General features: G+C 38.9%; 1 protein-coding gene across 1 annotated transcript in view; it reads left to right on the forward strand.

The window, feature by feature from the left end:
• Nucleotides 1-993: 993 nt before the first annotated feature.
• Nucleotides 994-23,662, forward strand: part of LOC141423452 (uncharacterized) — a 40,384-nt gene continuing 17,715 nt past the window's right edge. The window contains exons 1-2 of the mRNA XM_074075220.1: nt 994-1,075; nt 6,966-7,148. Coding sequence (XP_073931321.1) covers nt 994-1,075; nt 6,966-7,148 — 265 coding nt within the window. The remainder of the gene's footprint in view (nt 1,076-6,965; nt 7,149-23,662) is intronic.

The following is a 23,662-nucleotide window of genomic DNA, read 5'->3' on the forward strand; positions in this document are numbered from 1 at the left end:
CTGGGAACTGCAGATGTAAGGACAAACCAGCTTTGGGAAGCAAGGCTTTGAAAAAGAACTGTGTCAGGCTGACTCCGCCTGGTGGTGGACAACTCACCAAAGGAAAAAATCCCATTTGCTTAAAGTTCAATGTTGGGACAGTGGATCTCTTATGAGTTACTCATGCACTGGCATGTGGCTGGGACAGCTTAGTACTTGCTAAGACAGTACCATATGCTTTTATGTCACACAAAAATTACAAATGTAAGCCAAGCATGATGGAGCATGCACGTAATCCCAGCACTTGGGAGGCTGAGGCAGTACGATCAAGAATTCAAGACCAGCCTGTGTTATGTAGCAAGACCCTAACTCAAAAAAAAAAAAAAAGAAAGAATTATAGATGTAGCTAAGCCATAGAAATAGTTTTCTGTTCAATATTCTAAAATTAAGAGATGATAAAAAGAACAATATGAAATCAGAAATACGTAATGACAGCAGCTGGTAAAACACAGAAGGCATTCACAGATTCCAGAGTTCTTCTTAATAAAAGCAATATTCCTAAATGTGTATTTTCCCCAACCTTCCTAAAACTGGCAAGTCCCTGGGTCTTGTAAGGGAAGGAGCCTGGCAGCCAACTTGCTCCAACTGCTCCCCACTGGAGTTACATGAGTGCCACCTAGTGGCAATTGTTAGAGCTGAAGCGGGCCCATACAGACCATCTAGTTCACTTTACCTCATCTGATACCAAGGCCCTGAGAGCAGAAGTGATTTAAACAGGGCCACGCATCTATCTGGTTTGTGATCGAGCCAGGACTAGGGACAAAGTGTCCTGCTTTAGTCTCCTCAACTGGTGATAGGCTCAAGAGTTTGGGAGTAGGGAGTCCTGACTGCTGGATTGTGACAAAAAATAAAGCCTAAACCTCCTGGGGCTTCTGGTTCCCCATGCATGAACCAGAATAATAGTATTTAATATTACGGAGTCATATTCGCTTGTTCTTAAAGTCTTTGAGACACATGAGTGACAGGGAAGGGAATCTGTCCAGGTCCCCATACGCATTTGATCTGCTCCTCTTCAAGAACAATGGTGCACAAACAGGTAATCATAATAATTCCTATAACCATGTGCTCTGATCCAAAGTCCAAAGTCATCAGCCTTAATTCAGGACCATGCCCCAACTATCAACTTTTCAGGGCCTTCTACCTTCGCTCTCTAATATTTTTCAGTACTAGGATTTGAACTCAGGGCCTCATGCTTGCTAGGCAGGTGCTCTACCTCTTGAGCCAATCCCTAGTCCTTTTTTTTGTTTTAGTTATTTTTCAGAAAGGGTCTCACACTTTTTCCTGGGTCAGTCTTAGTCCTTAGTCTTCCTACCTATGTGACATAACTAGGATTATAGATATAAGTTAACACACTCAGCTTGTTGGTTGTGAGGGTGTCTTGCTAACTTTTTGCTCAGACTGGCCCCAAACCACAATCCTCCTGATCTCTACCTCCTGAGTAGCTGGGATTACAGGTGTATGCCACCACACCCAGACACAGTCTCTACTTTTTTGAATGAAGCAGTCTGACACCATCTTAGAGAACAATTGCAGAGAATGTTCCAGTGGAACCAGTAAAGCTTTGCTTTCCAGAAATTGAGTGTTTTCCAGAGATCCAGTTATAGTTTTGACTTTGAAATTAATCTAGCCAGTGATTTCTGAAGCTGCTACAAATTGGCATTGCCTAAGGTAGTTTTATTTTTTATTCATTAATTTTTTATTAGGATATATTTGTTGTTCAGGGGGATTCATTGTGACTGTTCTAAATAGGCTTGTATTATACATTGGTTAGATCACCCCTACCATCTCCCTTTCCTCTTGGCCCATTTAAAGCAATTGTAAGAGGTTTCTTTGTTCTTTTTCATAAAAGTATAAGAAGTCCATCAGCCATATACCCTCACCTTAATATCTTTCATTCACTGTCCCGCACAAGTACCCCCTACACACACACACACACTGTACTTATTTTATAGTCCTGTCTTTCATTATTACTTCTTAAGTCAATGTTCAAAGAGGTTTCTCAATGTGTCCCTACTGTGAGTATACTTTATGTTGGTCCAGTCAACCCTTTATATTACTCTCCCTTACCCCTTTACCTCCTACCCCCATCCCCATTTTTCAACAGCTTTCAATACATTTCCTTATATCCTCTACCTTCACAGATGTTATGTTTTATGATATTGTTGATGCTTTATCATTGTTTTCTTTTCCCTCTTCCATAGAGTAGTTCCACTATCATCATGTTTGTTTTTGTGTATTTACGTATCTTTTAGATCTAGCTTCCGTATATGACAGAAAACATGCAGCCTTTGTCTTTCTGAACCTGGCTTACTTCACTTAACATAATGTCCTCCAATTGTATCCATTTACCTTGAAACCTCATGGTGTTATTCTTCTAAGGAAGTTTTAAAACACACATGCTTGGGTCTGACACTGGACCAGCAGTCAGAATCCCTGGGGATGGGATTCCCACATTGTAGTCTGTTTTTTGTGAGTTCCTTCAGTTATTCTTATGCTCAGGGGACTGAAAAACACAGTGGTGATCGGAGCTTGTGTTAAATTAGAGCAGAGGTAAAATTGGAGGCTAGAAGGTAGATATGGTCATTCCCTTGAGGGTCTCAAACAGAACTTGGTCTGTACTAAAATGATCATCAAATTATTATTGAAGGAAACTTGTCCAAAGTGAGATGGTATGATGATTGTGAAGGACTCTACAATCTACAAGTGATTTCAGGACTCTCTTATAGCTCCACAGGAGAAACATCTACAAAGAACCAAAAGTAAACCTAAAAGTGAGAGAAACAGGTAGACAAGTCCATATAGATCAAGAAGGAATGTTTTAAAATAGGAGGGTCATTCAAATATACATCTCTCTCTGCCTTTTTCCTCTTCCATTTAAACTTTCTTGATTCCTCTATTCAATGTAGCATATCTAGAGACACATAAAATATTTCAAAAGATTTCCCTGCCACTTCTCTGAGGAAGTAACGATTGAGCTGAGGTCTGAAGTAAGAATAGGAGCTAACTAGATGGCAGGTGTGTATATGTTTGGAGTCTGTGGGGAGGGGATCTCTTAAGGTAGAAGAGACTGCATGTACAAAGGCCATGTGTTGGAAGAGCATGGCTTACTTAAAGGACTCAATGTGCACAGATTTCTATAAGATGAATTCTTAGAAGTTTCAAGGAATGTACTTTAAGTTTTGAATATACTTTCAAATTACTATCCCAAAAGTGTTGTATCAATCCATCTCCCATAACAGTATATGAGGGTGCCTATAGCCATTTTCTGTCTCCTAATAGGCCCCTCTCATCATAGAGAAATAACCAGAAGCAGAATTTTTCAGGATTCTGATCCTTAGACCTAAGCCATTTTCTGGGCTACAGCCCTGTTTCCAACACCCAATACACACTATTTTCATTATACCTCCATTCCCAACAGATCTTCCTGAGGACTATTGTCTGGACTACTCTCCTATCCTTCTCTTGTCTCTCAGATCTTATTGGTAACTGCATCTTTCATATTCTTTCTTTTTAAAAATCTTTCTCACTTTCTTTACTTTTCTTTTAATTCTGTGGCCAATAGCCTAGTTTAGGATCTTATTATCTCCTACCTGACCTTCTGTCTCTGGTCTTTTCCTCCTTTAATCTAATGTGAAACTCCCTTCCACATTTTTCATCTTTGTAAAACTCTCCTTGGATCTGATTCTCTCCTATTTGAGAACCATCAATAGCTGTCCATTCCATGCCAAATCCTTGATGAGCTGCCTTTTCCCTTCGTCTCTACAGAGGAATTCTTCTCTCCAGCCAGACTGGTCTACTCTCTCAATCAGCAGCATAACTGGTGCTTTTCTGCATTTGATCATGTCAATCCCTTGCTGAAGTTTTTTCTCATATCTTTGGCTACCTGAATACTATCCAAGTCAGGCACAAAGGTATCTGGGAATGAGGTTTCCATATGGAAGAAATGCTAGGGTTGCATATTATGTAGGGCTTCATAGGACATTAAAAATCACAACTAGGCAAAATTTTAAGTATTATCATCATATATGAACATAGACTTTATGTCATGCTGATATACTATCACTAAATGCTTGTACAAATAAATAATTCTAAAATAATGTTTTCACAGCAGGAAGAAAATATTTTGTTTCAGGTTAAAAATTATGACACAAGATTTCACCTTTTCCAGTAAGGATTTCACTAAGCCCAGGCAGAAACACCCTACTGGGATATTTGGGCAATTGCACCCACTTATGATAAGTGGATAAGAACTCTGATAATGCATCCCATTTCCTCAGCATTTGTATGTCTTTGTTAACTTATTTTTCTTATTTAACACAAACATAACAACCATTTCTGCTTCTAAAGAGGTGCTTCTTAGATCATGAAGACAAATAATTACTTGCCTATTTGATTTACTTGAAGTTGGATTTCATATATGAATATCCTAATTTAATTGCTAAATTAAATTATCAAAGGGATTAAATGAGTTAGAAGCACTTTGAACAATATCTGGTATATAGTAAATGCTGTATAAATGTTTGCAGTAATAGTGTTATATTATCCATCTATTCATTGTTTCATACAGCAAAATAGTTATGTGTCAGGTACTAAACCAGGCTTTGGAAATGTAAAGATATATTAACCTGATCCCAAAGGTCTTATGTCTAGTGGAGAAAACAAATATATTAATAAAAATAAAGGTGATAAATGAAATAATGGAGGTACATTTAAGGGACAATGGTATCAAAAGACAGAAATTAATAATTATGCTTGGGAGAGAGGGGTACAGAGAAAATATTGTTCAAACCATCTGGCTATGAGCAACTGACTGAAGGAGGTTAGTAGAATGTGACAAATGAAGGGATTTAAGCTTCAGAAAACACATAGCATCATATTGCAGAAGGGTATATTTGGGTCCTAAAATACAAAATGGCTAAAGTGAAGATTACAGGGAAAGTACTCAATAAGCCAGATTGTAATATTGAGGCAGGCTAGGTTAGGGATAGTCTGGGACTGCTCCCCCTTGGCTCAAGGGCTCCTCCACCTAGCCCACAGGTGAGAGAAGTTGTATGATGAAGTATTGTCTTCCCATCTCCAAGTTTAAGGTAGTATAAAAATGACCTACCAAGAGATCCAGGCCCTTCTTCTTCCCTTCCCTCACCTGGTGACCCTCTTCTCTCAATAAAGCTATTCTACCTCACCCCATCCACGTGTTCTGCTTGGATTCTTCCATTTGGAGTACAAGGACCAAGATCTTCTGAGAACAATTGCCAATAACATTTGTGGCAACACCAGCCAGAAGTAACCAAGGGGTAAGATCCCAATATGCTATCTCTGCTAACCCTTTTTATTTCAATCCATCTTTCTCTGTCCACTTGTCCCATGCCTCACCACTTGATATTTCAAAACCAAACACCACTCATGGCTTGGGTGGTATGGGACCCTCACGTTGGGGTATTCACCCAATGCTCAGGACTTGCTTGGAGTCCCAGCACAGACAGACTACACTCTGATTGGCAGGATGCAACATTTGCCCACAGGACTCATGACCTCCTGCAAGCACCCCAAGGCACAAGGTTCATGTTCGAGTTCCCTGGTACTGCCTGGGATGGACCACAGTAAAGCTAGCTGCCCCTTCCCTAACCTTACCCTCCTAACCCTTAATCCCCTCCCCTGTCCTTTCCTTTGCTGCACTGTGGGAAATCATACTCTAAGGTCCCTAACCCCCCATGTGGGCAGGGACAATTAGAAATGCCCCACCATTTGGGCTGGTTCCTCTGCCCTTCCCCCATCTTTCTTTTCTTTTCTTCTCTCTCTCTCCCCCTACCTGGTAGTTTTAAGACAACAAATGGGAGGCAAATCTTACTCAGCCCATCCAACCATAGACTTTTTTTTTTTAAAGCAAGAAAAAACTGGCCACAGACAGGCTGACTGACACCTGCCTTGCGAAAGCATGGTGGCTCCAAAAAATAGGGGAGGGAGCACTGTGGAAATGGAGCAAATAAACTGCTACCTGTGGGTTGGGAGATTTGCATGCCCCTTGCACTCACCCCCTGCAAGCATAAAACTACAGGCATTTACACCTTTCAGGGAACACACTAACGATAAAAGGAATGGAGCCCCAGCCCAAACATCATGTCAACACCTGGGGATGGATGTGCATGCAGTTTCCCAGCCCACTGCTCAGGGCAGATGCACACATTTTCCCCCGACCCATCCCTTAGGGCAGATAGAAGTCCCACCTCCAGAGGACTGGAAGTTCCACTTTCAGAAGACCAGAAGTCCCACCTCTGGAATCTAGATGATTAATCTACTAAAGATAATGACAAAGAAATGGTTTGTTTAATAAGAGTAAACTTATTAAAATTTTTACTTTTTTGAGCTTATTATATGTGCTTATATTCTGTGGCATGCCTAGATCAAAATATCTGTGTGTGTGTGTGTGTGTGTGTGTGTGTTTAGATGTCTTAGGATAGTTCTCAAGCTGCTTTTATAAAGTTAATGTGTACAACTGTCTCAAAATTTATCTAAAGTACTAATCCTAACAACACCTAACTGTTCTCTGCTTTAGGATGAAAAAAAATTTATGGACAATAATATCAATCCATTTCATTCTATTGTGAATATAATTTGCATTGAACTCTTTTATAATTAGGTTTACTGACCCATGTGTTCTTGTAGATTGCTATTATTAAAAGATGGTTTTATACTGATCCAAGGTGGTGACGGAGACAGAGCCTCAGACCTTGTGAGCTGACCCAGAGACCCTGTGGAGAAGCTGGAGACATGCCTGACTGAGGTAAAGCTCCAGGGACAGACAAAAACACAGCACTCTAAAGACTTAGATCGTGGAAGGCTTCACCACACCACGATCTAATATAAGAACACCTGCCCTGCCAAATCCCTGCCCCATAGGTCTGCAAAGCCACTGCTCTGTTCTGCAGGGCTGTCTGCTCCTGGGGCTGCGCCAGGCCACAGCTCTGTTCTAGACCCACACACGCGGGATGCCCGTCCCTCAGCCGCTCTGACCACACCATGCCGGAATACCCGCTCCTTGGCTGTGCCGCCGGACCCACGACCACCAGGATCCCAGCCTGGAGCCGGTCCCACAGCTCGCAGGGATACAGGCCTCCCCCCCACCCCCCACCAGCCCACTGCCCTTCAGGCCCTGCTGAGCTCCAGCCATGGGTGGAACGACCAGAATCCACCCCACCCATCAGGCCCTGCCTGGCTCCAGCTCCATGTGGAACAACTGGAGTCCCGCCCTGCTGGGACAGGCACCAGCCTGGTGTAAGACAGCCACACCCACCAGCCAGCCAGGAACTCTGCTCCCTGTGAGGGGCCGGCCCCAGCTCTACAGGCTTCCCAGATAACCGCTCCACCAGGCTCCTACTAGAGGGAGCCACTAGAGGGCTCCAGCTGTACCTAAGAGATACTCACACACTGGACTGGACACTAAAGAACTAAAAACAACTAAGCCCGCAATCCTACTGTTCCAAAACTGGTGATTTTTTTTTTCCTCCCTTCTTCAAGGGCTTGCCAGCCTGGTTTGCTGTTTGATCACTCACCATGTCTCCCATTTCTTTTTCCTTCATTTCTTTCCTTTTTTCCTCTCTTCTCTCTTCATTTTATCTTCCCTTCTGTTTCTCTTTTTTAACCTTCTCTAATGATTTTGTTAGTATTAATATAGTAACCCAGCTAATACACATAGTCCAGGGACAGAAACAGTACCTAGTGGAAATATGGGAAGAAGAAAAAGGGATAGAAACCATTCTTCCCCCAAAAATAAAGTAGTACAGAATTTAGAACAAAATGAAGAAAATGGATACCCAGACCCAGACTAAAACAAAACAAAGATAAACTATACCAAGGAACCCAATGAAGAACACAAGACCATCCTGAAAGAAGAAATTGTACAAGTAATTAATGAGAATTTCATAGAGACGCTACTAGACATGCTCAAACAAAATATACAGGAGGTACTCAAGAAATTCCAAGACAACAAAACTCAAGAATATCAGAAAACACAGAAACAAATAAATGAAATTGTAGAAGCCCTAAACAAACACCAAACTGAAACAAAGATCACCATAAGCAGAGAGAAAAATGAATTAAGGGCAAAAATTGACAATATTAAAGAAGTAACCCATGATATGGAGAACCTCAAAAAAAAGAATGAAACAAAAATACAAAACAAAATGAAAGGCCATTCCAGCAGAATAGAACAAACAGAAGACAGACTCTCAGAACTTGAAGATGAAAAGGCAATTAAAGGAAAAACTGAAGAACTATTAGTTAAACAACTCAAGACCTGTGAAAAGAAAATGCAGAACTCACTGACTCCATCAGAAGACCAAAACTGAGAATCATGGTCATTGAAGAAGGAGAAAACTATGCCCATTCAGGTACAAGAAGCCTCCAGAAAACCAAACAGACCTGACCAAAATAGAGCTACCCCACAACATATCATCATTAAAACAACAAATATGAGACTAGAGAAAGAATATTGAAGGCTGTAAGAGAGAAAAAACAAATAACATACAAAGGTAAACCCATCAAAATCACAGCAGACTTAACAAAAACATTAAAAGCAAGAAGAACATGGGGTGAGATCTTTCAAGCACTGAATGAAAATAACTTCAATCCTAGGATGCTTTACCCAGCAAAACTATCATTCAAAATAGAGGGAACAATAAAAGTCTTCCATGATAAGCAGAAATTAAAACAATATATGACCATCAAGCCACCACTACAAAAGATTCTCCAAGGAATTCTGCACATAGATAATGAAAGCAAATAAAACCATGAAAGGGCAGGCAATACCAAACCACAGGAGAAGAAAAAACAAGAAAGTAAAGAGTAACATTGTTTCAGCTACACATAATCAAACACTTAATCAACAAAGACAACTATATGACAGGGATCACCACATACTTATCAATACTAACACTGAATGTTAATGGACTAAATTCCACCATTAAAAGACACTGACTGGCAAACTGGATTAAAAAGGAAGATCCAAAAATCTGCTGCCTACAGGAGACCCATCTCATCGACAGAAATAAGCACTGGCTGAAAGTGAAAAGCTGGAAGATGATTTACCAAGCCAATGGTCCCCCAAAACAGGCAGGAGTAGTAATACTTATCTTGGACAAAGTAGACTTCAAACTTATATTGACCAAATGAGATAAAGAAGGACACTCCATACTAATAAAAGGGGAAATACACCAAAAGGAAATAGCAATTATCAACCTATATGCACCCAACGTCAGTGCACCCAATTTCATCAAAAACACCACCTAAAAACATATAAACTCCAACACAGTGATAGTGGGAGACCTTAATACTCCCCTATTGCCAATAGATAGGTCATCCAAACAAAAAATCAATAAAGAAATTCTGGAACTAAACCACACCATGGATCAAATGGACCTAGCTGATGTCTACAGAACATTTCACCCAACTTTTGCACAATACACATTCTTCTCAGCAGCCCATGGAACCTTCTCAAAAATTGATCATATCTTAGGGCACAAAGTAAGCCTCAGCAAATATAAGAAAATAAAAATAATCCCATGCATTCTGTCTGACCACAATGCATTAAAACTAGAAATCAACAACAAAAACAGCAGTAAAAAACATGTAAACAATTGGAAGCTGAACTACACATTGCTCAATGACAAATGGGTCATCAATGAAATAACAGAGGAAATTAAAGGTTCCTGGAAGTTAATGAAAATGAAAACATGACCTACCAGGACCTCTGGGACACAGCAAAGGCAGTCCTGCGAGGAAAGTTTATAGCCATGAGTGCATATATTAAAAGGAGAGAAAGATCTCAAATCAATGACCTAATACTACAGCTCAAACTCAAGAAAAAACAAGAACTAGCAAATCTCAAAACAAGCAGAAGGAAAGAAATAATTAAAATAAGGCTGAAATCAATGAAATAGAAACCAAAAAAAAAAAAAAATACAAAGAATCAATGAAACAAAAAGCTGGTTCTTTGAAAAAATAAATAAGATTGACAGACCCCTGGCAAACCTGACTAAAATGAGGAGAGAAAAAAACCCAAATCAGTAAAATCAGAAACACAAAAGGGGAGATAACAACAAACACCATGGAAATCCAGGAAATCATCAGAGACTACTTTGAGAACCTATGCTGTAATAAATTTGAAAATTTTGAAGAAAAGGACAGATTTCTAGAAACTTACAACCATCCAAAACTGAACCAAGAAGAGATTAATCACCTGAATAGATCTATAACACAAAAAGAAATTGAAGCAGCAATTAAGAGTCTCCCAAAAAAGAAAAGTCCAGGACCCGATGGATTCACTGCTGAATTCTATCAGATGTTTAAAGAAGAACTAACATCAACCCTCCTTAAACTGTTCCACAAAATAGAAAGGGAAGGAACACTGCCTTACTCATTTTATGAAGCCAATATTACTCTCATCCCAAAACCAGACAAAGACACCTCCAAAAAGGAGAATTATAGGCCAATTTCCTTAGTGAATAGCGATGCAAAAATCTTCAATAAAATAATGGCAAACCAAATCCAACAACACATCAGAAAGATCATACACCACAACCAAGTTGGCTTTATCCCGGGGAAGCAGGGATTGTTCAACATATGCAAATCTATAAATGTAATATAGCATATCAATAGAAGCAAAGACAAAAACCACTGATCATCTCAATAGATGCAGAAAAAGCCTTTGACAAGATCTAACACCACTTCATGATAAAAGCTCTAAGAAAACTAGGCATAGAAGGATTGTACTTCAACATTGTAAAGGCTAAACATGACAAACCTACAGCCAACATCATACTTAATGGTGAAAAACTGAAACCATTCCCCCTAAAGTCAGGAATGAGACGAGGGTGCCCACTAACCCACTCCTATTCAACATAGTACTGGAATTCCTAGCCAGAGCAATTAGGCAAGAAGAAGAAATAAAAAGAATACAAATAGGTAGAGAAACTGTCAAAATATCCTTATTTGCAGATGATATGATCCTATACCTTAGAGACCCAAAAAACTCCACCCAAAAACTCTTAGACACCATAAACAGCTACAGTAAGGTGACAGGATACAAAATCAACCTACAAAAATCATTAGCTTTTCTATATACCAACAATGAACAAACTGAGAAGGAATATATGGAAACAATACCATTCACAATAGCCCCCCCCCCAAAATCAAATACCTAGGAGTAAATTTAACAAAAGATGTGAATGAACTCTACAAGGAGAATTACAAACTCCTGAAGAGAGAGATCGAGGAAGATTACAGAAGATGGAAAGATCTCCCATGCTCATGGATTGGTAGAATCAACATAGTAAAAATGTCTATACTACCGAAAGCAATCTACATATTTAATGCAATTCCCATCAAAATCCCAGTGACTTTCACCACAGAGATTGAAAAATCTACTCTAATGTTCATTTGGAAACACAAGAGACTGCGAATAGCCAAGGCAATATTCAGCAAAAAAAAGCAATGCTGGAGGTATCACATATCTGACTTCAAACTATATTACAAAGCAATAGCAATCAAAACAACATGGTACTGGCATAAAAACAGACATGAAGACCAGTAGAACAGATATGAATCCACACAACTATACCCACCTCATTTTTGACAAAGGTGCCAAAAATATACAATGGAGAAAAGACAGCCTCTTCAACAAATGTTGCTTTGAAAAGTGGTTATCCATTTGCAAGAAACTGAAACTAGATCCATGTCTATCACCCTGTACTAGTATCAACTCAAAATGGATCAAGGACCTAAATATCAGACCTGAAACTCTGAAGTTACTAAAGGAAGGAGCAGGAAACACTCTGGAACTAATAGGTATAGGCAAAGACTTCCTCAATACAACCCCAGCAGCCCAGCAACTAAGAGAAAGGATGGACAAATGGGACTTCATAAATTAAAAAGCTTCTGCACAACAAAAGAAATGGTCTCTAAACTGAAGAGACCACCCACAGAATGGGAGAAAATATTTGCCAATTATACATCAGACAAGGGACTAATAACCAGAATATACAGGGAACTTAAGAAACTAAACTCTCCTAAAATCAATGAACCAATTAAAAAATGGGCAACTGAACTTAATAGAACTTTCTCAAAAGAAGAAATTCAAGTGGCCAGAAAACACATGAAAAAATGCTCACCATCTCTAGCCATAAAGAAATGCAAATCAAAACCACACTAAGATTCCACCTCACCCCTGTTAGAATAGCCATCATCCAAAACACTACCAACAACAAGTGCTGGCTAGGATGTGGGGAAAAAGGAACCCTCGTACACTGCTGGTGGGAATGCAAGCTGGTGCAACCACTCTGGAAAAAAATTTGGAGACTCCTTAAAAATCTAAACATACATCTGCATATGATCCAGCAATCCCACTCCTGGGGATATACCCAAAGAAATACAACACAGATTACTCCAGAGGCACCTGCACACCCATGTTTATTGTGGCACTACTCATAATAGTCAAGTTATGGAAACAACCAAGATGCCCCACTATTGATGAATGGATCAAGAAAATGTGGTACTTGTACACAGTGGAATTTTGCTCAGCCATGAAGAAGAATGAAATCTTATCATTTGCAGGTAAATGTATGGAACTAAAGAACATTATTCTGAGTGAGGTCAGCGAAACTTAGAAGACCAAAAATCGTATGTTCTCCCTCATATGCGGACTTTAGATCTAGGGCAAATGCAGCAATGTGGTTGGACTTGGATCACATGACAAAGGGAGAGTACGTTTGGGTGATATAGAAGTAGGCAGAAAACCCAAAACATGAAAGCATTTGATGTCCCCACTCCAGAGGAGCTAATATAGAAACTTTAAAGCAACAGAGGTTATCATGAGAAGGGGATCAGTAACCAGGGTAAAGATCAGTTAGAGATGAATCAACATGGGTCATAACATGTGTACACAAAAGCAATGCTAGGAATATTTCTGTATAGCTATCCTCAAGTCAACTAGCAAAAACACTTTGTCTTCCTTATTAGGCTTGTCTCTTTTCTTCAACAAAACTAGTGATAAATGCAGAACAGGATCTGCCTGGAACTGAGGGAGGAAGAGGGAAAAGGATGGGGGAGGGGGCAGAGGGGAGAAGTGACCCAAACAATGTATGCACATGTGAATAAAAGAATAATAAAAAAAGATGGTTTAATTCAATTTTCATCCAATTTTTTTTAAGGTATAAGGTTGCTAAGAGTTTTTTTTTTTTTTTAAAAAGCAATGTTATCTAAATTTGGGATTTTACAGACGTTGTTTCAAAATATAAATCAAGGTCTTAAAGTGTATAAGTTTAAATATGTGATTGGGTTGGTTATAGCTTAAAGTTTGCCTATGAGTTTTGTTAAGGACAAAATTAAGGTACTAATGTGTGTTCAAAAAAATGGGTTTCTGTTTTATCAAAATAACTATCAAGATCTTTTGGTGTTATAGGCTTATACAAAATTTTACCACAATCAAACAAAAGCTTGCCCCCCAGATAGGATAATAGAACCTTAAGTTTTTAAAAGTCTATTAAAAGGTAATTAATCCTAAAACACAAAATTATACATGTCATTAACTCCCAATGACAGGCTTATTATTTTTGGGCTCCAGGGGCTACATGCAGGTCAGCAACAATCTGCTATGGTTCCCAAGTCATGCTGAAGTTAACATCAGCAGTCCAGGATCAATTTCTTAACAACATCTAAGCTATGGCTCTCAATCATTGGGTCCCCTAACTTTATGCTTATCCCCTTATTTCTGTTTCTATATCTAATCATTTAAAACCTTAATCTTAATTATTAAAAAATATACATGTTCTCCCATTTCTCTCAGTTTACAAGCTGATTACAACCTCATGGCCTAATATAAAACTGACCATGGTTTGTATCTGCCAAGCTTACCTTGGAGCAATTTGGATTTAATAGTTAATTTTGTATTGGTTGCAAGAGTTCATATTAAGATGTTTTCCTTTCAACACTCAATACATTGTCTTCTTACATATTGTTATCTTTTCATTTTACATGTTTTGATATTAGCCTCTTTGCCCAGTGCATAATAGTTCTGATGTTTTAATAGTAGGGTCAACATTTTGGATTAAGATCCCATCTAAAACCCGTCATTTAGAGGTGGAAGTATATGGGCCCTTGGGAGAATGGTTGACTTGCAAGTCAGGGTACTTTGCCACTTGCTTGCTCCAGGGATGTATGATGGAAACAGGTTGGAGGGACATGTATTGAGGCTTTCAATAGGTACAAGAAGGACACTTTGCAGATCTCTAAGGTTCTCATTTTTCTCTCTCCAAAAGGGCAACTTTCCCCCTTCCCTTCCCTCTCTCTCTTTCCACCAACCAGCATAGGGGAAGCCAACTTATCCACTTCGCTGTATCCTTAAGTACTGGGTGATGCTTTGATCCTACTAACCAAAAATAGGATGACTAACTCTCTATATAGCCCATTTAAAATTATTTACAATTCTTTACATCCTGCCAAAACCCTAAGATATTTTTCTAATAATACTAAAAAGAAACTAAGCTTAGACTTAGTAAAAATTCTTTTAAATGGTTCTGATACTGCTAGTGCTTTATATCTAAGTGTTACAAAATCATTCATGAGTTAAAAATGCATACATGTAAGCTGCTATAGTTCTTTTTATCTAAGGTACTTCCTATCTAATAAGGTCTTTAACAATTTTTCTCATTATGACAAATGCTAAAAGTTCTACCATTTAGGCCTGACATCTGTCTGTCAGATAAACATTGGTTTATCCAACACTGACTAACATATATGATATACAATTGAATGTCAAAACAAGGGCTATCTAAAATTACACTGCCTTTCCCTAATCATTGGAAAAGCTAGGGTTTTTAATTGTCAGTGCTGTATTAACAGTACTGACAAGAACTAACTTGTTACTTTACCTAACCAAAATTCAAGATTTAAATTGTAACTCCAGAAGATGGCGGCTAGAGGGAGGAAGCAGAAAGCGAGCCTCCTATAGTGAAATCTTGGAGAGATGCTGGAGACACACTTTGCAGGCAAAATCACTGAGAAGAGGCAAAACTTTGACCCCCCACACCTCCAGCCGGTGCAGAGAATCTCCACTTCACATTAACGGAGAAACAAGGAGGGCCCCGGGCTGCCTGTCACCCGCGCCCAGACGGCTTGGGAAGACGCGGACCAGGTGAGCTTCATGGTACCGCAGTACTCCCACAGACAAGTCTGGGCCAGAGCAGCATAGCCCCTGGACAGACCGACCCCCACCCGGAGGAAAAAGAGAAACTCAGTAATAATCAATAAGAACAATAAAGACACATGGGAAAGAGGGTGGGGCGCGCTGAGCACCGAAGATTGGGGGAGGGGAATCCTTCCCGGGACTGTAAATAAACAAGCCAGGTGGGCCGGAGAGCCTCTGACGGGAGTGGGGGTGCACGCCCAGCAACCATGAGCGGGAAAGCTTGTGAGAGTGGAGGAGGGAGGAAAACTCCATAGGAGAGGAGGGAAGACCAACTTCCCACGTGAGCTGTAAACAAACATGGCGGCTGGCAGGAGCAGCAGCACCACCCAGTAATCAGGAGCAGGAAAGCTTGTAAAAGTGGCCCTGGGAGGAAAACTGCACAGGAGAGGGGGGAAGACCCACTTCCCACATGAACTGTAAATAAACACACAGGCCTGAGAATGTGGGTGCACGGTGCTTGGAAAAAGGAAAGCTTGTAGCAGAGGCTCACAGGAAAGCTCTGAGTATACAACATGTGCAGGGCCAGGTGATTGCTAAGCTCACCCCAGAGATCTGCATAAATAATGCCTCCAGCAACAGCAGGCTGACAGCAGTGGGCAGGCAAGCCACAGCTGCAGATACCATTCTCAGAACTGTCTCCAGACTCTTTTTTTTGTTTTTTTTTTTCTTTTTCTCTTTTCTCCTTACCTTTGATGAGAGAACAATCGAATTACAACTGCATGCTGAAAAACTTACTGAAACTGTATTGCATTTGAACTTGGGACACTTGGTGGGGTTTGTGTGTGTGTGTGTGTGTGTGTGTGTGTGTGTGTGTAGTTTTGTTCTACTTTATGTGTCCCCTTTGATGAGACAACTACAGAAAACATCTGAGGCACCATCTTCAGGATTGGAGACTGAGACAGACACACAAATTATTAAGACTGAAACTTCATTGCATTTGAACTTGGAGGTTTTTTGGTTTTTTAGTTATTTTTTAAAATTTTTCTATTTTTCATTTTATTTTATTTTTATATATAGATACTTCTTTCATTTACCTATTTTTTATTTTTATTCTTACCGTTTTTTTATTTTTTATTTTCAATCCTCTCTGTTTCTCTCTAATGCCTGTTCAGCTTACTGTCAATTAGTACACTAACACTCCCTGTTTACACCTTTGAAACTTTCTTGTCTGATTCCTTGTTCTGTTTTCTCCTTCTTGTCTGTTTATTTGCTTTTCCCTTTCCTTTAACTTCTTGCTTTCCATCTCTGCTCACCCTTCCATTCTAAATATGACCATTGTTATTATTACAAGCTAGAAAATACTTAATTGCACACAGTACAGGGACAGTAACAACACCAAAGACAATGATGGGAAGACAGAAAAAACAGGGAAACCAGTTTCCCCACAGCAAAAAATTAGTACAGGAACCAGAGGGGAATGAAGAAAACAGGTACTCAGATCCAGACTCCAACAAAATGAAGATAAATTATGCCAAAGGACCCAATGAAGCACACAAGAATAATTTAAAAGAAGACATACTACAGGTATTCAATGAGAATTTTATAGAGATGATACTGGATAGGGTCAACCAAAATGTACAGGAGACACTCAAGAAATTCCAAGACAACAAAAATAGAGAATTTGAAAAAGCAAAAGAAGAAATAAAGGAAACCATAGAAGCACTGTATAAACATCAAAGTGAAACAGAGAACATGATGAATAAACAGATAAATGACCTCAGGACAAAAATACACAACATTAAAGAGGAAACCACTCAGGATATGGAAAGCCTCAGAAAAAAGAAAAAACAGAACAGCAAAACAAAATGGAAGGCCAATCCAGCAGAATAGAACAAACAGAAGACAAAATCTCAGAACTTGAATATGAAATGGTAATTAAAGGAAAAACCAAAGAACTATTAATTAAACACCTCAAGAACTGTGAAAAGAAAATGCAAGAACTCACCAACTCCATCAAAAGACCAAACTTGAGAATCATGGGCATCGAAGGAGAAGAGGTGCAAGCGAAGGGAAGGTGTAATATATTCAACAAAATAATAACAGAAAATTTCCTGAATCTAGAGAAAGAGATTCCCATACAGATGCAAGAGGCCTCCAGGACACCAAACAGACCAGATCAAAATAGAACTACCCCACGACATATCATCATTAAAACAACAAGTTCAGAAACTAAGGAAAGAATATTGAAGGCTGTAAGAGAGAAAAAACAAGTAACATACAAAGATAAACCCATCAAAATCACAGCAGACTTCTCAACAGAAACATTAAAAGCAAGAAGAGCATGGGGGGAGATTTTCCGGGCACTGAATGAAAATAACTTCAACCCCAGGATACTCTACCCAGCAAAACTATCATTCAAAATAGATGGAGCAATAAAAGTCTTCCATGATAAGCAGAAACTAAAACAATACGTGATCACAAAGCCACCACTACAAAAGATTCTTCAAGGGATTCAGCACACAGAAAGTGAAACCCAACTTAACCATGAAAAGACAGGCAGCACCAAACTACAGGAAAAGAATAAGCAAGACAGTAGAGAGTAACCTCAACTTAGGTACACACAATCAAACCTTCAAACAACTAAGACAACTAAAGGACAGGAATCACCACATACCTATCAGTACTAACACTTAATGTTAATGGACTTAATTCACCCATCAAAAGGCACTGCTTGACGAAATAGATTAAAAGGGAAGATCCAACAATTTGTTGCTTACAGGAGACCCATCTCACGGACAGAAATAAGCATAGGCTAAGGATGAAAGGCTGGAAGATTTGCCAAACAATGGCCCCCGAAAACAGGCAGGAGTAGCAATACTTATTTCTGACAAAGTAGACTTCAAACCTACATTGATCAAACAAGATAAAGAAGGCCATTCCATACTAATAAAAGAGGAAATAGACCAAAAGGAAATAATAATCATCAACCTGTATGCACCCAATGTCAACTCACCCAATTTCATCAAACATACCCTGAAAGACCTAAAAGCATATATTAACGCCAACACAGTGGTTGTGGGAGACTTTAACACTCCCTTATCATCAATAGATAGGTCATCCAAACAAAAAATCAATAAAGAAATCCAAGATCTAAAATATACAATAAATCAAATGGACCTAGTTGATGTCTACAGAACATTTCATCTAACTTCTACACAATATACATTCTTCTCAGCAGCCCATGGAACCTTCTCCAAAGAAGATCATATCCTACTACACAAAGCAAGCCTCAGCAAATATAAGAAAATAGAAATTTTACCATCCATAATATCTGATCACAATGCAGTAAAAGTAGAACTCAACAACAAAAGTAAAGACTAAAAACATGCAAAAAGCTGGAAACTAAATAACTCATTACTTAACGAAGAGTGGATCATCGATGCAATAAAAGAGGAAATTAAAAAGTTCCTGGAAGTCAATTAAAATGAAAACACAACCTACCGGAACCTATGGGACACAGCTAAGGCAGTCCTGCGAGGAAAGTTTATAGCCATGAGTGCATATATTAAAAAGACTGAAAGATCCCAAATCAATGACCTAATGATACATCTCAAACTCCTAGAAAAACAAGAACAAGCAAATCCCAAGACAAATAGAAGGAAAGAAATAATAAAATTAAGAGCTGAAATCAACGAAATAGAAACAAAAAAAAACATACAAAGAATTAATGAAACAAAAAGTTGGTTCTTTGAAAAAATAAACAAGATAGATAGACCCCTGGCAAACCTGACTAAAATGAGGAGAGAAAAAACCCAAATTAGTAGAATCAGGAATCCAAAAGAGGAGATAACAACAACCACCATGGAAGTCCAGGAAATCATCATAGACTACTTTGAGAACCTATATTCAAATAAATTTGAAAATCTTAAAGAAATGGACAGATTTCTAGATACATGTGATCATCCAAAACGAACCAAGAGGAAATTAATCACCTGAGTAGATCTATAACACAAAATGAAATTGAAGCAGCAATCAAGAGTCTCCCCAAAGAGAAAAGTCCAGGACCTGATGGATTCTCTGCTGAATTCTATCAGACCTTTAAAGAAGAACTGATACCAACCCTCCTTAAACTGCTCCACGAAATAGAAAAGGAAGGAAAACTGCCAAACACATTTTATGAAGCCAGTATTACACTTATCCCAAAACCAAGCAAAGACACCTCAAAAAAGGAGAACTATAGGCCAATCTCCTTAATGAACGTTGATGCAAAAATCCTCAACAAAATAATGGCAAACCGAATACAACAACACATCAAAAAGATTATTCACCACGACCAAGTAGGCTTCATCCCAGGGATGCAGGGGTGGTTCAACATATGAAAATCAATAAACATAATAAACCACATTAACAGAAGCAAAGACAAAAACCACTTGATCATCTCAATAGATGCAGAAAAAGCCTTTGATAAGATCCAACACCATTTCATGATAAAAGCTGTAAGAAAACTAGGAATAGAAGGAAAGTACCTCAATATTATAAAAGCTATATATGACAAACCTACAGCCAGCATTATACTTAATGGAGAAAAACTGAAATCATTCCCTCTAAAATCAGGAACCAGACAAGGATGCCCACTATCTCCACTCCTATTCAACATAGTACTGGAATTCCTAGCCAGAGCAATTAGGCAAGAAGAAGGAATAAAAGAAATACAAATAGGTAAAGAAACTGTCAAAATATCCCTATTTGCAGATGATATGATCCTATACCTTAAAGACCCAAAAAACTCTACTCAGAAGCTTCTAGACATCATCAATAGCTATAGCAAGGTAGCAGGATATAAAATCAAGATAGAAAAATTATTAGCATTTCTATACACTAACAATGAGCAAACTGAAAACAAATGTATGAAAACAATTCCATTTACAATAGCCTCAAAAAAAATCAAATACCTAGGTGTAAACCTAACAAAAGATGTGAATGACCTCTACAAGGAAAACTATACACTTCTGAAGAAAGAGATTGAGGAAGACTATAGAAAGTGGAGAGATCTCCCATGCTCATGGATTGGTAGAATCAACATAGTAAAAATGTCTATACTCCCAAAAGTAATCTACATGTTTGATGCAATTCCCATCAAAATTTCAATGACATTCATTAAAGAGATTGAAAAATCTACTGTGAAATTTATATGGAAACTCAAGAGGCCACGAATAACCAAGGCAACACTCAGTCAAAAGAACAATCCTGGAGGTATCACAAAACTTGACTTCAAACTATACTACAAAGCAATAACAATAAAAACATCATGGTACTGGCACAAAAACAGACATGAAGACCAGTGGAACAGAATAGAGGACCCAGATATGAAGCCACACAACTATAACCAACTTGTCTTCGACAAAGGAGCTCAAAACATACAATGGAGAAATAGCAGCCTCTTCAACAAAAACTGCTGGGAAAACTGGTTAGCAGTCTGCAAAAAACTGAAACTAGATCCATGTATATCACCCTATACCAAGATTAACTCAAAATGGATCAAGGATCTTAATATCAGACCACAAACTGTAAAGTTGATACAGGAAAGAGTAGGAAATACTCTGGAGTTAGTAGGTATAGGCTAGAACTTTCTCAATGGAACTCCAGCAGCACAGCAACTAAGAGATAGCATAGATAAATGGGACCTCATAAAGCTAAAAAGCTTCTGTTCATCAAAAGAAATGGTCTCTAAACTGAAGAGAACACCCACAGAGTGGGTGAAAATATTTGCCAGCTACACATCAGACAAAGGACTGTTAACTAGAATATATAGGGAACTTAAAAAACTAAATTCTCCCAAAACTAATGTACCAATAAAGAAATGGGCAAGTGAACTAAACAGAACTTTCTCAAAAGAAGAAATTCAAATGGCCAAAAAACACGTGAAAAAATACTCACCATCTCTAGCAATAAAGGAAATGCAAATTAAAACCACACTAAGATTCCACCTCAACCCTGTTAGAATAGCCATCATCAGCAACACCACCAACAACAGGTGTTGGGGAGGATTCGGGGAAAAAGGAATCCTCTTACACTGTTGGTGGGAATGTAAACTCGTACAACCACTCTGGAAAAAAATTTGGAGGCTACTCAAAAAGCTAAATATTGATCTACCATTTGATCCAGCAATACCACTCTTGGGGATATACCCAAAAGACTGTGACACAGGTTACTCGAGAGTCACCTGCACACCCGTTTATTGCGGCACTATTCATAATAGCCAAGTTATGAAAACAGCCAAGATGCCCCAGCACTGATGAATGGATTAAGAAAATATGGTATCTATACAGAATGGAATTTTATGCAGCCATGAAGAAGAACGAAATGTTATCATTCGCTGGTAAATGGTTGGAATTGGAGAACATCATTCTGAGTGAGGTTAGCCTGGCCCAAAAGACCAAAAATCATATGTTCTCCCTCATATGTGGACATTAGATCAAGGGCAATTGCAACAATGGGATTGGACTTTGAGCACATGATAAAAGCAAGAGCACACAAGGGAGGGGTGAGGATAGGTAAGACACCTAAAAAAATTGGCTTAACGCAGAGAAACTAAAGCAGATACCTTAAAAGCAACTGAGGCCAATAGGAAAAGGGGACCAGGAACTAGAGAAAAGGGTAGATCAAAAAGAATTAACCTAGAAGGTAACACACACACACACAGGAAATTAATGTGAGTCAACTCCCTGTATAGCTATCCTTATCTCAACCACCAAAAACCCTTGTTCCTTTCTATTATTGCTTATAGTCTCTCTACAACAAAATTAGAAATAAGGGCAAAATAGTTTCTGCTGGGTATTGAGGGGGTGGGGGGGAGTGGGAGGGTGCAGTGTGGGTGGTAAGGGAGGGGGTGGGGGCAAGGGGGAGAAATGACCCAATCCTTGTATGCACATATGAATAATAAAATAAAATAAAAAAGATTTAAATTGTAATTAACCATGGTTACTTTAAGTTTTGTCATTACAGTATTAAATCATTCAAAAACATTTACAGGCAAGCCCATGAAAAATGATTCTGACAAGTGCTTATCTATCAACAAGGACAGATATTCTTAAGTATTGGGGTCATTTTGTATTTTCCTCGTAAAAACTTTATAACTGTTATCTGCTAACATTTTACAACAATTTAAAGGTGTCAGTATACAATTTCTATAGGACAAGCAATTAGATTGAATATCTCTTTGTTGCTTAATTTGGCCATAAAGGTCAAATTGGCACTGATTTCTGATTGTTTGTTGTGTTACTCCCCCTCCTCCATTGGACAAAATCTGACTTTCTGGACCTTCCAGGGGAAGCCACTCCCACACTGAGGGACAAAATTGACAAATTAGCAAAATCTCCAGAGACAACTGTTGAGAGAAATAGTTTAAGAGGACACAACCCTCAAGTGGTCAGTGTCTCCCAACTTCTTAGAAAAAGAAGTGGTGTTCAGTGACCTAAAACACTTCAAACGGACTGCACAAATGAGGAGACTTCTCCAGATCCAAATGGAGTCAATTATGAAGACCTCTAAAAGTAACCAAAGCTGAGGAATTTTTAAAATGGGGCTCTTACACAAGTGCTCTAATATTTAAGCCTTCTAGGCTCTGGCTAAATGCAAACTCCTGTGTTTGGCTAGAGCCTTCTGTGTGAGCAAAGGCAATATAACTTTCAATGGCATCTAACTTCTGCCTAGGGACTCTGTGAGTCTTCTTTCTGTACAAAACTGATTCATTAATGTTTACTTTCTATTTAGACTAACACCTGCCCCTGGTACACCTGGCCCCTAATGTAATCAGCCCTTAAATGCCCACTAAAATATCAGTCCAAAATAGAGGGCCATCTGAGAGCTAAAATAACTACAGACATAAATACCTATAGGCAAAGTAACCATAAGACTCTGTCACTTCTCAAAATTACTTTATTCTTCCTGCCAGAGCTGGCAGGGCCCCTTCTGATGCTCCTATTATTATTGATGCTCAGACCATGCCTTCTAAGCCAGATTTATCTCTTCCAAGATAAAAGCCTTTAAAACCCAAGCCATAACATGACAGGTCCATCAACTTCTGGAGGTGGACGAGATGCCCATGAGAAATCTTTATCAGGCTGGACAAAGATTCAGACAACAAACCTCACTGTTCAAGTCCCCAGGAACAGTGATAGGAAAGGGGTAATATATCTGATAGGTAGGGTCTATCTTATCAGCTTGAAGCAGCTACTGAAAACAAACCATCCCCCTTCAACAACCCCCAAAATGAATTTTTAGAATATTGTCCCTCAGGGGGAGTTTGAGGCAGGCTAGGTTAGGGATAGTTGGGGACTGTTCCCTCTCTTGGCTCAAGAGCTTCTCCCCCTAGCCCACAGGTGAGAGGAGCCAGGTGGTGACATATTGTCTTTCCACCTCCAAGTTCAAGGTGGTATAAAAATT

This window comes from Castor canadensis, chromosome 5, assembly GCF_047511655.1.
Source record: "Castor canadensis chromosome 5, mCasCan1.hap1v2, whole genome shotgun sequence".
Classification (NCBI taxonomy): domain Eukaryota; kingdom Metazoa; phylum Chordata; class Mammalia; order Rodentia; family Castoridae; genus Castor; species Castor canadensis.